This window comes from Copadichromis virginalis, linkage group LG7 (genome assembly GCF_057382275.1).
Source record: "Copadichromis virginalis isolate Kocher_CV1m ecotype Utaka linkage group LG7, C_Virginalis_male_GT1.1, whole genome shotgun sequence".
NCBI classification, from domain to species: Eukaryota; Metazoa; Chordata; class Actinopteri; order Cichliformes; family Cichlidae; genus Copadichromis; species Copadichromis virginalis.
Window position 1 is genome coordinate 57,385,506 of NC_140624.1, and position 17,986 is coordinate 57,403,491.

A 17,986-nucleotide genomic window follows, 5' to 3' on the forward strand; every position below is an offset into this window, starting at 1 on the left:
TCTGGTCATTTACTTTTATGTGCTGTTATCTGAAATAAAACTGAGTTAGTCTGATATATCAGCTTGTAAAGAGATTGTGAGGAAAGAACCACTGTGAGTTTTGGTGTTGAAGAAATGCCAGTTGAAATTGAACTCATGTAATACCACTTTTTAATGGATTTTAAATGCTATTTCTATAGAACCCTTGTGCTTAAACTGAGCACTCAAAGCACATTTTCCTATAAGCCTCAGTCACCCAAGCAGACATCAGACATTCATTCAAGGATTTTTCTCTATACCTAAGCACTTTGTCTAATCTTCATGCACATTCCGATAGATGGCAACTTGGGATTTAGTGGTTTCCTTAAGGACACTTCGACATATAGACTGGAGTAGCCGGGGAACTGATCCATCAACCTTCAGTTTGATAGATGACCCATTCTACTGGTATAATGAGTCAATGCAACTTTTATTTAAACACTCAAAAGAACATTTGTCTATTTCTGGGACCAGCACTCCAATACAGGAAGTCTGGATCCGCTCTCTAACTAATCCTAATCTCTGATCCTATGAGTATTACCCAGTCGGCAATACAGAGCTTAAATGGGGCAGATGGTTGAGGGGACTCGCCCAGTTCTAATTGCCTCAAAAGTCATCCATGTGTCTACCCTGCCTCCACAGATAAAAACCAGACTCTGAGTAGTTTTACATGCCCGGTCAGTATCTTACCAGCCACACCAATTCCGACAACTGCCCTGTAGATTAGTGCACTTGGTAACAAACTGTGTTAAATATAACAGGTTGGAAAACTAAGCCCCAAGGGTCAGTTACTTTTAAAGGGCTGGAGTAACCTGTACGAGTTATTTATACTAATGCAGATTAATACTCAGGTTTTAACCTTTACTGTTTCACAAAGGGTTAAAAAGGGAATGTCCACTCCTTAGATTTTTTTTTATTAGAACAATTTAGCAAGAACAAAGCAAAGGGGGAATCAAATCATCTGAATTATACTTATCTAATGAACCTACTCTGAGCTAATGCTAACTTTTGTCTGATCTTTGTGAGGAGAAAAGTTGGAGAGAACAGGCACATCCAGATCTGAAGTTGTGCTTATCTCTGTGCTCTGTGAAGTCCTCTTGATTCTATAATATAACACGGCAAAAATGAGCAGAGGAAAAGGCAAAAAATACAAGACCGATTTGCAGGTTAATAGTTTGGGCAGCTGTTAAATCCTCTGGCATCTCTGCAGCACTTTTCGGCTGTGAACATCTTACAAAGGGCAGAAATCTTTATCTCATCTGCACAAGATTTTTATACCCAGTCATCCCTTCTCTTTCTGGACATTACATTTTCTGAGATGACATCTGGCCTCACCCACTCTGACATCCATAGACTGTTGTTGACTACTAATCACCCGGTGTCCAGTCACACCTTATCATCCTCTCTCTGACTTTTCCACATGCATGATTTAAAGCAAAGTTTAAACTTTAAAATCACTTAATTACATTTTCTTCTTTGCTGTGTTATTCTTTGTGTTGAAAATTCTATTACATATGAACATTCAATCAAATATAAATACAATTCAGTTCATGTTTCATTCAGTTTATGCAATTTTATTTCAATTAGCTTATTCTCATATGTACATCCATTTTAGTAAATCCCTTTTTAATTCAAATACAAAGGAATACTTTCTCTCACTTCAAACTCAGTGTTTATTGATCACACTATACTCAGTACAATTTCTTTTATCAAATCAGTCATGTTAAAATCAGATATTCTTTTAGATCCGTGGCTCTTCAGCTTTGCTCCCTCCCTCCCTCCCTCCCTCACCCACTCACTCCAAAGTCAGACTCTCAGTGTGACAGAGGCCTGTCATTAGAACCATTATTTTCCAAGGTCCAAACTGGATCATGTCTACATAATCCAGACATTAGAACAGTTTTAATTACTCAAACTGCATTTCTCATGCAGCACATTAATCAGACTTATGCTTTTATTATATCTTTGATTAAGAATAAGGATGATTTACTATATTTTTCAAAAGCACATATAGAAAAAAGTCTGTTGCAGCACTCTGCATCACTTTTAACATATAAGGCTGGATGTTAAAGACCTTTTACCCTCAGATGTGATGAGAAGCTGGGAGGACTTCAATCTCTCTCTGTCCCCAAATGGCATCTGGGAAAAGGCAAAGCCTCTTGAAGAAATGGGTACAGGGTTAAACATTAATACAAATCAAAGTTTAACTTCATCCAACTTCAGTTAATGTGATGTTAGATAAGCTATAGGAAAATTAATGGTTAAGCTAGAGCTCTGTGCGGAGGTCTTGAGCCACTGCACAGTTCATCATATTTTACTTCCAAGAAGTTACCTTATTGTAATTTTTAAAGTGGTCCTGTGAAATAGTTTTCCATCATTTAGAGTGTTTCACTGGACACTGGCTGCTTGTCATTTTCAGTCAAGTCCTTGTACCTTACAGTTTTCAGACACATGTTTTGTTTGTTTGTTTGTTAAGTCACTTAGGACCATTAAAAAAAATCAACAGCAGATTTTCAAAGTAATCTGAAAAAGGAAAAAGATTTGCACAGGAACTAAGAGGTGAATCTAACCCTATAGTTTATCCATATGCTGTTACTGACTCCTCATCAGAAATGGTCTCAGTGGCAAGGTGACTGTCTTGACGAAGGGAAACAAGGAATAAGAAAGTTCAGTCCGTGTTAAGAATAAAGGTAGTCATATGAAATATTGACTTTAAAGTTCATTAGAACTTGTACAAACTCTGTTTTTGCAATATTGCAGAATAAAGTCCTGTACTGTACACTCACTCCAGCCCAGCAGGTGGCGGAAATAAGTCCAATTATACGAGGTTAATCGCCGCACAGAAGAATGAAAAGAAGAGAAACGGCGCCCTCTAAAGGCGTGTCAAGTATGTCGCTTAATGAGGCCGGTCCTCCTTAAATGTTTGTGACAAACATGGCGTTGTGCGGTATTGGGGGGGAAAGTGACACGTCCTGCCTCGCCCTGAATAAATACTGAGTCGATGCTGCCAACCTCTGTATGGCACGGAGGGAAGTTCCCTGTCAAAAGTACACAGACATGCACTCTTAGCCAGCATCAAAAGTCCAATGTTCAGCACCGCCTGCTCGCCTTTTTATTTTTCCGCCGCCGCTGCACTGAACACCCAGACTGCACCAGGACTCACAGCTGGCTGAGTTTGCGGCGATAGAGGAGGTCCGGATTGACTTCAAAAAGAAAGTTAGGTCGGGGTACCGCAGTCATGTCTGGACAAAACACATTTGTCAGCCCGTTTCACAGACCCCAGTGTTTGGCTGCTGCAGCTCCCGCGGGGAAAGCCAAACTTACCCATCCCGGCAAGGCCATTTTAGCAGGTAAGAAAGTTGATGTGGGACTGAGCAGAGGCCGCCCTGCAACTTGTGTCGAAGTTTCAACAGTGAGCCTTTAATTGCAGGTGGGATCAGAGCATAGCAGTAATCACTTCCTAGTGTCTCCGGCAAACATCTGCTGCTCAGCCTCTGTGTTATCACTATTATTATCTTCTTTTTATCTTTTCAGGCTAAAGTGTTTGCTTGTTTCTCTTTTTGTTGTAGAAAACCTGACATTTGGTAGATTTGGTCTGTTCAGCCAAAACATTTAGCAATTTGGTAAATGATAAACTTAAAATAAGTCTGCCTCTTTATGACCCAGGATCCAGGAAAGGGGGTTTTGCACACGTCTTACTATTTTGCTAAGTATTATACTGTTGTACAAGTACAGCATGGTTATTTTGAGAAGTTAGCAGTCCACCCTTTATAGTCGACTGCAGCAGGCTTATCTGTGAACACCATAATCAGGAAATAGCGGGTAGATAAACATATCTGAAGTTTTCAAGTGTCTTAAAAAATAATGTCAGAGTTCAACATTAAACCAGGATTCAGTCTGAATAGGAGCAATAATTACAGCAAGCAAACTCTGATGTGGTAAGAACAAAATTTAAAGTATTTCTAAACAGAGGAATAATTATGGCCTCTAAGACATGAACAGAAGGTCCATGTGAGTCTGCTGTGGTACAAAACACTTACCTGCCTGCACAGAGCACCTGCTGTGACAAACCCTGCTCCTCAGCTTGGGGCCAGAGGAGCTGGTATGATCTGGGACTTGTAGACTCTAGCATTCAGACAGCTGAGTGAAATGAACTCTGGTGTCCTGCAGGTTTCACGGGTCAGTCAGTGACATACACATATTTTGCACAGCTCAGTGTGTACTAACTAGAGGACAGTCAACATTGCAACATTGTTAGCATGCACACACATGCTCCAGTTTTACTAAGCTTATTTTTTAACATTAGGATCTGGTTGTATGCCAGATATCAATTAAGCTTGGTCCTAGATTATAAATGTCAAGTGGAGCTTTCTGTTGAACTTTGCTTTTAGGTCCAGCTTTAATCCATTTTTGTGAAACTTGTTATAAAAGTTCAAAGATAAAGCCGCACATGTCCGTGTGATTTTTCTCTGTGTCACAGTCAGCAGTTCAGTGGGTGTTTTCTGCTGATGTGCTGGCTGTGTATGGTGTCCTCAAAGGCCCAGCTCTCCATGTTCCCTATAATGAGCCACAGTGACAAAGCACATTGCTCTCTCACCCTTTGCATGCATTCTCCAACATGCCAGCCACAAATATGGTTCTCCTGCTCTCTCTCATTGAATCCTGGCAGAAATGACCACTTGTTGACTAGAAGCACACTAGAAGAGGACTTTATATATCCAACTTTGTGTATAATGGGAATAATCTGGCTGTATCAAAAGTACTGTAAAACACACTATTAATAACCCAGTATATATGTGATGTACATAGATGGAGCTATTGTTGAGGCATTTTTGCCAAGAAATCCCATTTTTCTGTTGGCACTGAAATGCCATCTTCTACTTTTTTTTCTTTTCTTTTTTTTTTTAAGGTGTAGTTTGACAGTTTGACTCACTGCATTTTTCCAAACATACAGCTTTCATATAGCTTTCATGTGAAAGTTGAAGTTCTTATTCACTTGGATAGTGTTTGGCAAGTGTGAATGGGAGATTATCCACACACCATGTGATGTCACAGACTATGTAAAAGATGTACATGGCCACTTTTATGTCACTCACTGGTTAACACAGCATTAAGATGAAGCAATTAGCCTGGCTTGTTCAAAGATATTAGAATTACTATATGTTGCTATTACCTCATAAGCTTACTGGCACAATATGCGCTCTTATCCTGCTAGTATGAAGTAAAAAAAAAAAAAAAAAGTAAATGTAAATTAAATACTTATGTATGATTTTTTTTTTTTTTTTTTCTGAAAAAGTACAGGTCATGTTAATAACCTTTTACACCAGTAATATCTTGGGTCTGTTTTACATTCCTTCCTACTGTAACATTTCCAAAAGATACTACTAAATATTGCTGTTCTAATGTTTCCTAAGGAACCACGTGCCTTCTCTTTATAGAAATAATTTTTGTTATTGTTGCAAGTAATTTTAAAAAGGAAAAAGTAGTTTCAGAATTCCTGCTCGGCATGTCTGTACATGCTGGACTTAATAAACCAGTTCTGTATCTTTTTCCAGCTTCAATATGGGGAACGAGCTGCAGGTACTACTCAGCTGCGTCTTGATGCAGACTGTTTTTTTTTGTTTTGTTTTGTTTTTTTCTATTTAGACAGAATTATGCCTGGGTGTGTCATAAATGGCACCGTTTATGTAATGGGCTGGTAGCCAAAATGCTACCATGTTTGATGTTGTTGTGAAGACAGTGGTTAGTCAGACTGTAATTAAGGGTTTTTTTTTTTTTCACAAACAGCCCCACTTGCTTGTTTGCGTGTGAGCTAGAATCATTGTTGTGTTGGATTTTTCTGCATGACATTTGTTTGAAAGAATGCATGTTACACAACAACACAGAACTGAACTTGTGAATGAATCCAAAAGTAAACATGAGTGAAAAAGCACATTAAAGCCTTTATTTTCATCCACTGAGTTCTTAGTTTTCCCCATTATTGCCAGATACTCTCAACACATTGAACCCAGAAGCACACTGGCCAAAACAACCTATATTTTGTCTAGCTTTTCCCCTTTTTACCCCACTTTTTACAGTTCTTAATGCTTTGACAGTTTACTACTTGTAATTTAAACTTGTCCCTTCTGGGTAGTCGAGGAACTGGTCCGCTGTCACCTTGCTGAATCCATCCTGCTGCACATTAATGTGTATGGAGAGTACACACCCCCTTGAGTTGGAGATGGGCCAAGGGGAGTATCTGTAGTCAGAAAACAACTGAAAAAACAGCTGAGCCAATCAGCTGCAGGATGCTTGTTAGCTGTTCAACTGCAGATCTGTAGCAACCAGGCTTTTAAGGTGGAGCTAGTCTGCACTTGTACATGAATAACTGTATAGCAAGCATCCGTGAAACAGTGCAGTGTAGATGTGGTGAATGCTAATGTGCACCTCACTAACATTTTTGAAAAGCGACTTTTCTTTTCACACTTGCTTTTATTCTACAAGCCGTATCAGATATCCTTCACACCTAACCACACCAAGGTTTTTATCTGTATTCCTTTGAGCTTCTTTTAAATGGTCACATGGCTTGCATCTTGTGTGTATTTTATTTAATTGATTTTGTTTTTTAAATTTATTGCATTTTATTTTGTGTGAGCTGCAAAAATAAATCTTTTAGTCTTTTAAATAGCTCGTTTTGACTCTTTTGAAACCAGCATTTTCTTTTTCCCCCCTCCTCCTTGCCCGTTCTTTAGGTGGGATTGCAGGAGGCATAGAGATCTGCATCACCTTCCCAACAGAATATGTTAAAACACAACTGCAGCTAGATGAAAAGGCCAATCCTCCTAAATACAAAGGCATTGGTGAGTCCTTGTTTAATGTTGTCTTTTTCTTTTTTTTATTTAGTTCTAGCACTTTTGATGATATCACAATTCAAAAAAAAAAAAAAACACATTTAACATACCTTATAATTAGGGGTGCAACGATACACAAAATTCACGGTTCGGTTCGGTTTGATTCTTTGGTGTCACAGTTCGATATTTTTTCGATACAAAAAAAATGTTCATGCCTTTTTAATTTGTCATTTATTAAAATTATAAATATTAATTTTAACTCAAAAGTACAGTTTTTAAATTTAATGTTGCTGAAACAAAAAAGTAATAAAAAAATAAAAATATCTGATTGAGGAATCACTCATCTTTGGAAAAGAGAGTTTATTACAGAGAAATGGCTCTTTCCAAAGTGTCAGCATTAATCTCGTTGAAATTATGTTAACGCCACAACACTGCAAATCTCCGTTAACGAGCTACCGCCGATCGCCCCGTGTGTGGGGCTAGACGGCCAACACGTTAACGAGCTAACTGCGCTAACACACTAGTTCCCACCCATGTAATTGAGCATTGCGTGGCACATCCAACATACTGTTTTACTTTAGTCCATGACGCGCTTACCTTCAGGGTCATACGTCACATGAAAACCAAAATAGTTCCAAACGCCAGATCTGAATGAGGGTGGGGGAGGTTCAATTTGCCATGTTGCAAGGAGAGCTTCTGTCTCGCTAGCTTCCCCTGCACTCAGTGAATCTGCGTTCGACTACTCCGCCTAGGCTGCACTGTCGAGCGCAGATCCACTGAGCGCTCAACACAGACAGCATCGTCAGAAGAAAAGTTGATAAAATAAATTAAAAATTTTGTATTGTTCGATACATATGCGTACCGAACCGAAAGCACTGTATCGAACGGTTATCAATACGAGTGTCGTTGCACCCCTACTTATGATGCTTCAGTACTTTATATTACATAAAGTACAGTGCTGATGTAGAGTTAACATTTTTAATAGAACTTATGTGTTGTTATAGTGGCTTCAGAGCATCGGTAATATGGATATCAGTTTAGCAGAGTATCTGTAACTTCACAGAGATAAAACTGGTATCAGTCTTCTTATCTAACTACCATAGAAATCTTTCTGAATCTCTCAATCTATCTCAAAGATTAATTATTTAAACAGAAATCATAGATACTGTTGAAGGAAAAAATCTGAATGAATAATACTTTCAGGATTTCTTTACTTATTAAAATACAAAATTGCAATTCTCAGGTCAGGTAAGGACCTATGTATACGCAGGTATTGACGTTAGGTGGCTAATCTAGATCTGAATGACTGTGGGCGACCCTTACAAGCAGACAACGTGGAGGAGGTGGGCCAAGTTACCATTTCTGTCCTTTGAACTTTGCTCTGCCAGTTTCACAAGACAGTTGATCCCTTAGTAATCAGGCTTTGTACTTATGGCAGTTGACTCCTGTTGGATCTGGGGGAGAATCAAAGCTGCACATGCTGATCTAAATAGCTGAAAAGGATGTTAAACATGGAATAATAATAGATAAAAGTTCAACTCATTGACAAAACAATGATAATGGGCATTCTGGACTGGGCCTTATAATGGCTCAGATGGGTGAGAAAAAACACAACAAAACATCATCTTTAAATTATTGCTCGAGACATACAGTAGACAATACAGAAAATGCGTTTGAAAATGAAAAACCAGAACAAGCAAATAACACCAACACTGTAATAAACACATTTAAAGTTGTTTGCATGAAGATACCGCGACTCGGCTCAATGCAGAATTTCCAATGATGTAAAAACGTATTTGTTTAATGGCTACTTGAAACGGTTAAGGATCAGCTGTACTGGGTGTTAATCATTAATTGTTTAATCATTTATGTTGATTTGAAGTTGTCGCAATCTTTTGGGCTGTTTGCACAGCTCTCCTGACTTACACACCTGGAATAACAAGCATTGTGAGTGCGCAGACATTAGCAAATAGTGTTTGTGTAGTAAATTGATCTTTGCTCATGAACTTTGGCACAAATCGTGCTTGCGTACTGAAACTGAGTACACAGTACAAACCTCGGTACAAAGGACTGTTTGTTGTTTCCATCAAATTCAGTCTTATCTGTTAACAGTTTATTAGAGGTTTTTTTGTTTTGTTTTTTTTTGGTTTTTTTTTTAAATAACTGTGCATATGCACAACTGATCTTTGATACCAGTGGATCAAAGTAAATTTCTTTTTAAAAGCTGCTTCCTTTTGCTTTTTCTCTTGTCATTTATCCTGTTTCCTTCCCTCTGCAGTTGACTGTGTGAAGCAGACAGTGAAAGGTCATGGTGTGAGGGGTCTTTATAGAGGTCTAAGCTCGCTGGTCTATGGCTCTATACCTAAAGCAGCTGTCAGGTACTGCAGCGCCACAAACAAAAAGCAAATGAGCACACTAAACACGTTTTGGAATGTGCACAGTCATCTATTAACTTTACAGCAACTTTTTTCCAACTTAACTTCAGGATTTTTTTCAGGGTTTTTCACTTTGTTTTACAGTGTAGGAATAACATCATGCCATCAAAACTCAAAATAAAAATGTTTCTAATTTTGAAGCAAACTGTAGCTATCACACGATATTATCAAAAGATTTGTCATTGATTTGTATTTGCTTTATGATTAACTGAATATTTGATCAGTTGATTTAAAATTTATAGCCATATGAGTAAATAAAGGTAATTGCTTATTTTTTTATTTGTTCTTAGTTTTGATTGTCACTTGTGAATAATAATTGATGATTTGCCAGGATTTTTTCTCATCCAGACCTAATCTATATTCTCCTCAAGCTTCTTCAGGAGTTTCCTAGTACAGGCCATGGTTGTAGTAAGAAAGGCCAAATGTTAATTCATTAGTTAGTGCAATTCACAATAGGAAAGCCCAAAAGTTGTTACTATTAATGGCTTCTAAGTGAGATGAAATGTATCTCTGAGTTTGTTTAAAAAAATTCTCTCACTTCTACAGATTTGGGATGTTTGAGTTCCTCGGTAATAAGATGCGTGATGAGAGTGGCAAACTAGACAGCAAGCAAGGATTTTTCTGTGGCCTTGGAGCTGGAGTGGCAGAGGCTGTGGTTGTAGTCTGTCCTATGGAAACAATTAAGGTAAAAAAATAAGTTGAACACATCATGTTGTGTGTTTCAATTCAAATATTTTTTATTACGTGTGGTGGAGATACAAATCTCTCTGGGCTTACATCAGGAAGGATATCTGGTGTTTCTATCAAATCAAATCAAATAAATGGAACAACCCATTGGTGCAGTCCCTTGTGAATAAGGAAGGAGCCAAATGTAGCTTTTAGTGGAGTAAGTAAACTTACTTGTGTGGTATATGAATCTTGGCATGGTATTACAGTAACATAAAATAACAATATAGAGGAAATGTTGTTAGTTTTAGCCTTTGCCTGGGTAGGTACATTTGTCACCCTAACCTTGATAAAGTTTCTTTAGACAGGTTCCAAACTAAGTGAAATGACCCAGAAATACCTGTGTGGCAGCCACAAGAAAGGCTAGCTGATTTCTCTAAATGCTGAGAAAAAGTGCTTCAGTGCTCCCTTAATTAGCTCTATTAGGAATAAATACACTTGACCAAGGGATCAGAGTGATGCATTCACAAAGAACATCGACAAAACTGACAGTGGTGCATAATGGTAATGTTAATTATAGGTGCATTTTCCATTTCGTACCATAACTTGCTACATGTATTAAATTTTCAGTAAACAGGCTGTCGAACCCACAGCTGAACTCTAAATTGGATCATTTTCCTCTGGTTAAGATTCCACTGAAAGCATTAACAGGTAGAATGAAAGCTTTCACACTGAATCATCTCCCCAGAGAGTAAACATAAAATGCAATAAATTTGATTTTATAGGTTATATGTTAAATCTTTGGAATGACACAATTATTTTTTTCATGGTTCTCATTTATATTGATCTGAAGTACAGCACAACGAAATACAGTAAGAATGAGTCAGGGTGAAGTAAGATGTGCATGTATTGTTGTATTATAGCACTTCTAGTCAATCTAACATCTAATTCATATACTAAAATGGAAACTAATAAACTAAAACGGAATCAAACATAAACCTTTTATACGGTTAAAAACTTCAGGCATCAAAATAGAAAATATAAACACAATAAAAACACAAAACTAATATCCCTGGTGCAAACACAATTGGAAAATTAAAGTTATGGGATACTGCAGTCATTTAACAGTTCAGCTTTGTCCTTGCAGGTCAAATTCATCCATGATCAGACATCAGCAAATCCAAAGTACAGGGGATTTTTCCATGGGGTGAGGGAGATTATTAGATCCCAAGGTAAGAAGGGCTTCAGTTGCATTATACTGCCACCTGTTGTTCCTACCATTTATACACATGTGTTATTTAGATAATTATCCTCCTTATGACTTCTGAGAAGTTCATGAATTCATTTTAGGTGATAAATATGAAAGCTGTAATGAAGGTTGTCATGAAAAAGTGATTATTTTACTGTTGCACTTTTAGGACTAAAGGGGACTTATCAAGGGTTAACAGCCACTGTCCTAAAACAAGGCTCAAACCAGGCCATCCGCTTCTATGTCATGACTTCACTAAGAAACTGGTACAAAGGTAAGGGAGTCAATACATTTGCAACCACTTGATGCAAATAAAAATGCAGTAAAAAAAAAACAAAAAACTCTTTTTGTTTCTTTTTTTTTTTTTTCTGACGCCTAGGTGATGACCCCAACAAAGCCATTAACCCTTTGATAACTGGACTGTTTGGAGCTATTGCCGGGGCTGCCAGTGTCTTCGGAAACACTCCCCTGGATGTCATTAAGACCAGAATGCAGGTTAGTACCTTAACATATTTCCAGTTTTCCTAGTTTATCCCTTAGCTTTCCAACTAACATGTATATATGCATATTTTCCAACAGGGCCTTGAAGCGCACAAGTACAAAAGCACAGTAGACTGTGCGGTCAAGATCCTGAAGCATGAGGGACCACTGGCGTAAGTTCATGTGCCTGGTTGATATAGTATCTGGGGAAAAATGATTTAAAGGTTTTAAATATATATCTATTTATTCTCACTGTTGGATCTGGCCTTGTTTGAACTGTTAAACTGTCAGTTACCACATTTATATTGGTGAGAACATCATGTAATTTAGTTAGTGACTGCATAGTGTAGTGGTTTACACATCTGCCTAACATACCTGGTTCAAGCCTGGTAGGACACATACATCCTTTGGAGGATGTTTCAGGAAGGGAATCCTATGTGTGTGGTGACTTATCCATCTATCCATTAACCCACTTTATACTATAGACTGAGATTAAGCCTGTTCATTGTAGGAATGATAAAAACAAAGGTGTATTTAAACTCAGAACACATCTGCAGACAATTCAGAATCAAAATGATGTAAGATTTGGATAACCAGAGGAACACAAACTGAAAACTCATCTGTTTATCTTCATTTTGACCATTTTTTTCAAGGTGTTGTGTTATCGTTAATGTCAAAGTTGCTTTAGTTTGATTCACAGGGAAACTTTGTATGGCTCGTCTGTATAGCTTTATAGGTGCTCTGTTTCAGACTAGGTCTACAGCTGCTAATTGATATTTTATCCTCCACTTCATAACTGTTCTTTAAAAAAGTAGTCAGCAGCACAGTAGTGGAGTTGTTAGCACTGTAACGTCACGGGACCGGTTCAAACACTGGTTGGGCTCTTTCTGGGTCGAGTCTGCATGTTCACTCTGTTGTGCCTGCGGGGGTTTCTCCTCTGTACTCCGGCCTTCCCCGTAGTGGCTCAATAATGTAGCAGTTTACACATTTGTCTAACAAGCAAAAGATCCCCAGGAGAGACTAATTCATTTAGGGTCACATCATCAGGTGTAAAAAAAAAAAAAAAAAAAAAAAAAAAAAAAACAACTATAATAATAATAATAAAAATATAGCTCTGGCTTCCTCCCACAGTTTAACAGCGCCCATGTTAGGTCAACTTGTGGCTGGACATTGGGTGTGAGGTAGATGAAGTGTGCAAAGTATATTGAATAAACTGTTGTATGGTTAAATGTGACTTATAGTCTGACGTGCTTTGAGTGGTTAGTAGGACTAGAAAAGCACTGTATAATTGCAAGTGCCTTACATTGTCATTACTTCATTACAGTTCTGTAATTTCATAAATATAACAAAAACTAGGGAATGAATAAATGAATATACAAAGCACAAAAATAAAAATAATTTACTGCAGAGTAGCAACATATTATACATTTAAATATTTAAAACTTTAGTTAAGCTGAATTTATACTTATAGGCTCTGTCACCTATGATCTACGGCTTCATATAGATATTTTTGGTCAGAAATGACTAAATTTGGCTTACAGAGTTATTGCCACTAACTTTTTAAAATTATTTTTTATTGACCCTGTAGTATTGTGAAACTCTGATATCATGGTTGCCTAATGTAACATTCACTGTCTGTTACTTCATTAGGTTCTACAAAGGTACTGTGCCTCGGCTGGGTCGGGTGTGTATGGATGTCGCAATAGTCTTCATTATCTACGAGGAAGTTGTGAAGCTCCTGAACTTGGTTTGGAAGACGGACTAAAATCAAGTTGTGCTAAATAAGCAGGACTGTCATGACAGGCCAATCTCCTTAAATCCTGTTTCTAGGTTCAAATATCTACCTCCAAGTGATTTTTCAGAAAGAAAGAAAGAAAGGGATTGGTATGTTCTTGATTGATTTATAGCCCAGCAAACAGTAGTTGGAACTATTATCTAGCAGAATCACTGCTTACAGATGCTCTTTTTTTTTTTTTAAATTCCACAGAACATTTTTTCACCCTGCTCAATCAGAGAACTGAGAGTGCTCTCAACACAAACAAGGAACTAAAGTTTGTACGTACTGAATCAAAGACAAACCAGTTACTTACCTAATGTAATATATAAACTATAGGTTAAAAAATTATGGGGAGTTGACTCAAATTTATTGAATCAAAAATTTAAACCCCTTTTATATGCAAGTTGTCAGAGAGGTTAGAAACCATTCTGAGGATGTGAAATGCTCCAAAAGCTGCAGGTACATTAAGAACTGCATGGCCGAAGTCAAGATTACAGAATAATCTGCTTTGTGATTTCTTTTATCCTCTCCATGCACCTTGGAAGCAGGTGAAGTTGTGCCAGAAAATTATTTTTTGCTAAGATTACAGAGTAACCAGTTGTGGAAGATGCAGCATTTCTTTAAATGATAATACACATGTTCACATTATTTAGAAATGCACATTTCCATAAAGAAAGTGTTTGTGGGTAAAGAGGGTTCACTATTAAGTTGCAGAGATGTTTTAAATCAGTTAACTTACTAATGTCACTAAAAGTGCCTACGTGCTGTATAATGAATTTTGTGGTGTTTTGCGAATAAGAATGATTATTTAATGTTGTCACTAAAGACTAGAATAATTTACACATACTACTCTGTTCCAGTCAGTGTCTAATAAGTTCATGTCTTCTATTATCCTTCGAACTGTTAGTTTTTTGTTGTTTTTTTTCATTCATTGAGAAATGGTGTTATTAGTGCCTTCCATCTCGTTCCTTTCTCATTAACTTTTAATTGCAGTTTATTTTTATTCTTAACTGTGTAATATTAGTTGCCTTTTCTTTTTTTTAATCAACTGATGACCCAATGTGCCAACTGCTGCTTGAAAATATAATGCCATGCTATTAACTGGAGTTCTAGACACGGAGTCTGGTTGTTTACATGCAATGCCTTTTAAATTAGTTTGCTTATCTTATCTCTTTGTGGAGGAGACACAATGTTTACCACATGTTGCCTTTTTCAGCCTCCCGTTTAACCAGACCCTACAGGAGCATCACACTTTGTCACAGATTTTTAAATATTTCTGGAGTTTTCTTGTTAACAGGTGAATATTCTATGAAAAATATACCAGGAGTTAAAAGCTGGTATTGTGCCTTCGATCTTCTTAATTCTAATATCAATGCTCAGAAATAAACATGGATCAGACTGTTGGTATGGTCTTTTTTCTTTCAAGCCATCATCCAAATTTCTCCTAACTTTTTGTCAGAATAAGCATTGTATTCTTTGAATGTGTAGGATTAATAATAATAATAGTGCTATTTGTGTTGTACTATATTAATTTTTTGTGATTACTTACTGTTGTGTGTAGTACTGGTGGTTATTTGTGGTTTTCTGTGCACAAATGTTATCTTCTTTGCTAACAGTCACCAAACAGACATTAGCTATCATTGACAGAATGTGATAAAATGCTGTTATATTGTTATATACATTATGGCCACTTGCCCTGTGACTGCTGAGATAAGCTCCAAAATCCTACGGAACCCATGGATGGATTATTTGTTGGCATATTGTCGATTTGCCCTTCTTGGACCTTATGCCTGCCGTAGCTGTCAGTACAGCCCAATGACAGTCATTGGTATTCACTAGCTACTCGTTGAGAGACGCTTGAAAGAAGATGCTTGTGTGTTTGTAGTTCTTCCAAGGGTAGTTAACATGTCTCTCAATGGAGGTGGAAGCAGAGGATTTTATTTCAACACCGTCCTGTCTTTGGCAAGGTCGCTGGCAGCTCACCGGCAGGCACCTATAGACAAGGTAACGCTTCAGTTAGACTAGCGACCTACCGGTGACCAGCTAATAGCCTAAATAGTCTCTGACAGTAAAACCCGTCACAGACCGCTTTTCTACCAGTGTGGTCTGTGTTATGAATCAGAATAGACTCTAAACATGACTGTTTTGTCAATATATAAATTATAGAGTTATTTCAGGATTAAGGGGCGCCACATAGCATCACTGGTACCTTGCTAATGTCGGCTAACGTTAGCTGTTTTTAGCCTGTAGTTTTCCTTTTAAAAAAACCCAACTTTTCCCCTCATGTGAACAATTAGATCCTTACTCTTCATCCGTACATGTTGGCACAGGAAAGCAAACCCTTTTTGTGTCCTGATTCAGTCGAACACCCGCTGTATGTACAGTTATACATTTACACAGTATTCTAAACTTTTAGTTTGAGGGTCATTACCAAATATGGTGGCACCAGATCTTTAATCATTGTGGTCCGAACATTCTTTGAATGGACCAACATGTGTAGTCAATGTTGTCAGGAGAGGTGCGGGATAAATACAAGTGTTATGAAAATATGTTAAAAAGCGTTACTTATCTGTAATTTATACGATGTATAAAGAAATAAAATATGTATGACGTAATCAAGATTTGTCCAGTCACCTAAATATTTTGGAGCTGTTCCAATGAGCTGTTTATTTGGCTGACTTCAAAATGAATTTGTTTTTAAATGTATTTATGTATTTGTTTGTTTGTGTAGCGTGTATTTTTATTTATTTGTGGCAGGAAAACACAACGATAGTTATGTAAAAATGACTGCTTTTAAACTCTTTACCTTCAAAATAGACACACAGATCAAGATATAAATTATATATTAGCCACTGTTGGTCAGCAACATCTTTTTTGCTGTTGTATAGTGTGTGTGTCTGTGTGTGTTTAGTACAGTAAGCATATTGTAAATAATTAAGTAAACTAAGACCAAGACAAAATTGTACTTTAGCTCAAATCATTATCAGTTTTTTGTTTTCTCGTATTTAATGGGAAAGGTTAATACGTTCATAATTGGTAGTCATAGCTTTAGCCTTGTGGTTTTCAAAGTTTTGTGAAAGCCAAAATTTATAGTGACAGTTGTATTCATATCTGCTTAAAACTGTTGACGTGTCATGAGTTATTTTTTCAATTGCACTTTCAGAAAGAGTTTTATTGCATATTTTCAGCATCTGTACCTAGAATGACATCTTTAGTCTTTCCAATAAGCTCCAATAGTGTATTTTATATCGTGCCATCATGACCTTATCACCCAAAGTGGTCGTCCAGAGGCTGAGGGTGTAAAAAAATTAAACTCTTTAACTGCTTACAGTCAGTTAACAAAAGCATATGTATCCAGCATTTGACTTTGACAGAATGATTTAGATGAATGATGTAGTATTTACCTCCTTGTTGTTGTACACTACAGTGATAATGAATGGTTGACAAAAAATCAAGACACACTCTGACTTGGCTATGCCTAGGGCATATCAGTTGCTCTAATACAGTGTCAGCATACTTTAAGTTCATTGTCCAATGTTGTGTAATGTTACCAAATCCAACATGGCTCACACAACAAGTGTATTCAGTTTTTCTCACTTCTGCTTGTATTCAATGTGTCCAGGTCTTATGTCAGGGAAAGAAACTGTGAGACCAATAAATTCTGATCCTGTTCCCAAACATTTCAGTGATGAGGGCTGAAGTAATATTTTAATCCATAGTCACATGCAGAAGTTTTAGCTGACAAATATAGCGTTAATATTGCTGGCAGAAGGTAGCAGAATATATGGTAAGGTGGAGTTTCACTATAGGAGTACTAGCTCGATTCTGAGTCCCCTTTTGGAGTAGGATAAAGCTGTCATCTGTGGTGATATTTTTAGTGTAGTTGATGGGTAACAAGGTCCTCAAACAGGTTAATCTGTTCATGACAGGAAAGAGGGGCAACTTCCCTGTTCTCTCAAATTAAGAGGAACAAGGCAAGAGGTACACAAAGAGGGAACAAATTATGACCTTAAGGTTGTCAATTTCACACGAGTCCATCTAGTTCCAAAACCTACTGCAGATGCCAACTAGCAAAAAGTGGTTTTGTTTGAATGGCATGATTTTAACAAACACTGATTTGAAATTGTTTTATTACAGTGGATCAGTCTTGAAAATGTGACACTGAATGTTGTTGAGAAACCTAAATTGTACAGCCAATTCTCTTCTGGATGAGCCAGTGTTACTCAGTTGAATCGTTAGGATATGTGTTCAGAGATTAAGCAGCTGAGTGTATTGTAAAATTCTACAAGAATGCAGAGGTTGAACTGATTAGAAAATACATTTACTGAGAATCAGAAGGGGGAAACGCTAAACAGGAAGTACACTCCTTGATAAAGAGCCGTGGCTGCAGTAATATAATGACCCGTCAGCCCATTGTGTTATTGTTTAAGAAGTGTGTGCCAGTTTGTGGACTTTATTTTGCTGTTTTTCTGTCTGCAGTAACCTGCTCTATAAATCTGTATGTGATCGTATTGATTATCTTTAGAGATGT

The 17,986-nt window shown here is 37.3% G+C and overlaps 2 protein-coding genes across 3 annotated transcripts in view; both read left to right on the forward strand.

Moving 5' to 3' along the window:
• Positions 1 to 2,963: 2,963 nt before the first annotated feature.
• slc25a1b (slc25a1 solute carrier family 25 member 1b) lies at positions 2,964 to 14,858 on the forward strand. The gene is made up of 9 exons (XM_085464415.1): positions 2,964 to 3,368; positions 6,750 to 6,857; positions 9,127 to 9,226; positions 9,830 to 9,968; positions 11,097 to 11,181; positions 11,368 to 11,472; positions 11,578 to 11,693; positions 11,778 to 11,851; positions 13,329 to 14,858. The coding sequence occupies exons 1-9, from the start codon at positions 3,257 to 3,259 to the stop codon at positions 13,441 to 13,443; spliced, it is 954 nt and encodes a 317-aa protein (XP_085320541.1). The 5' UTR covers positions 2,964 to 3,256; the 3' UTR covers positions 13,444 to 14,858.
• A 72-nt stretch (positions 14,859 to 14,930) lies between these two features.
• The window catches only part of pi4kaa (phosphatidylinositol 4-kinase, catalytic, alpha a), a 44,826-nt gene continuing 41,770 nt past the window's right edge, over positions 14,931 to 17,986 (forward strand). For both annotated transcript variants that reach the window (XM_085464413.1, XM_085464414.1), the window contains exon 1: positions 14,931 to 15,459. In XM_085464413.1, coding sequence (XP_085320539.1) covers positions 15,361 to 15,459 — 99 coding nt within the window. In that variant the 5' untranslated portion in view covers positions 14,931 to 15,360. The remainder of the gene's footprint in view (positions 15,460 to 17,986) is intronic.

Bases quoted from the DNA above. Each gene is read 5' to 3' on its own strand.
- slc25a1b (XM_085464415.1), top strand. From the start codon at position 3,257: ATGTCTGGACAAAACACATTTGTCAGCCCGTTTCACAGACCCCAGTGT. The intron at 11,473-11,577 runs GTAAGGGAGTCA...TCTGACGCCTAG, and splicing joins ACTAAGAAACTGGTACAAAG to GTGATGACCCCAACAAAGCC. The intron at 11,852-13,328 runs GTAAGTTCATGT...TTACTTCATTAG, and splicing joins AAGCATGAGGGACCACTGGC to GTTCTACAAAGGTACTGTGC.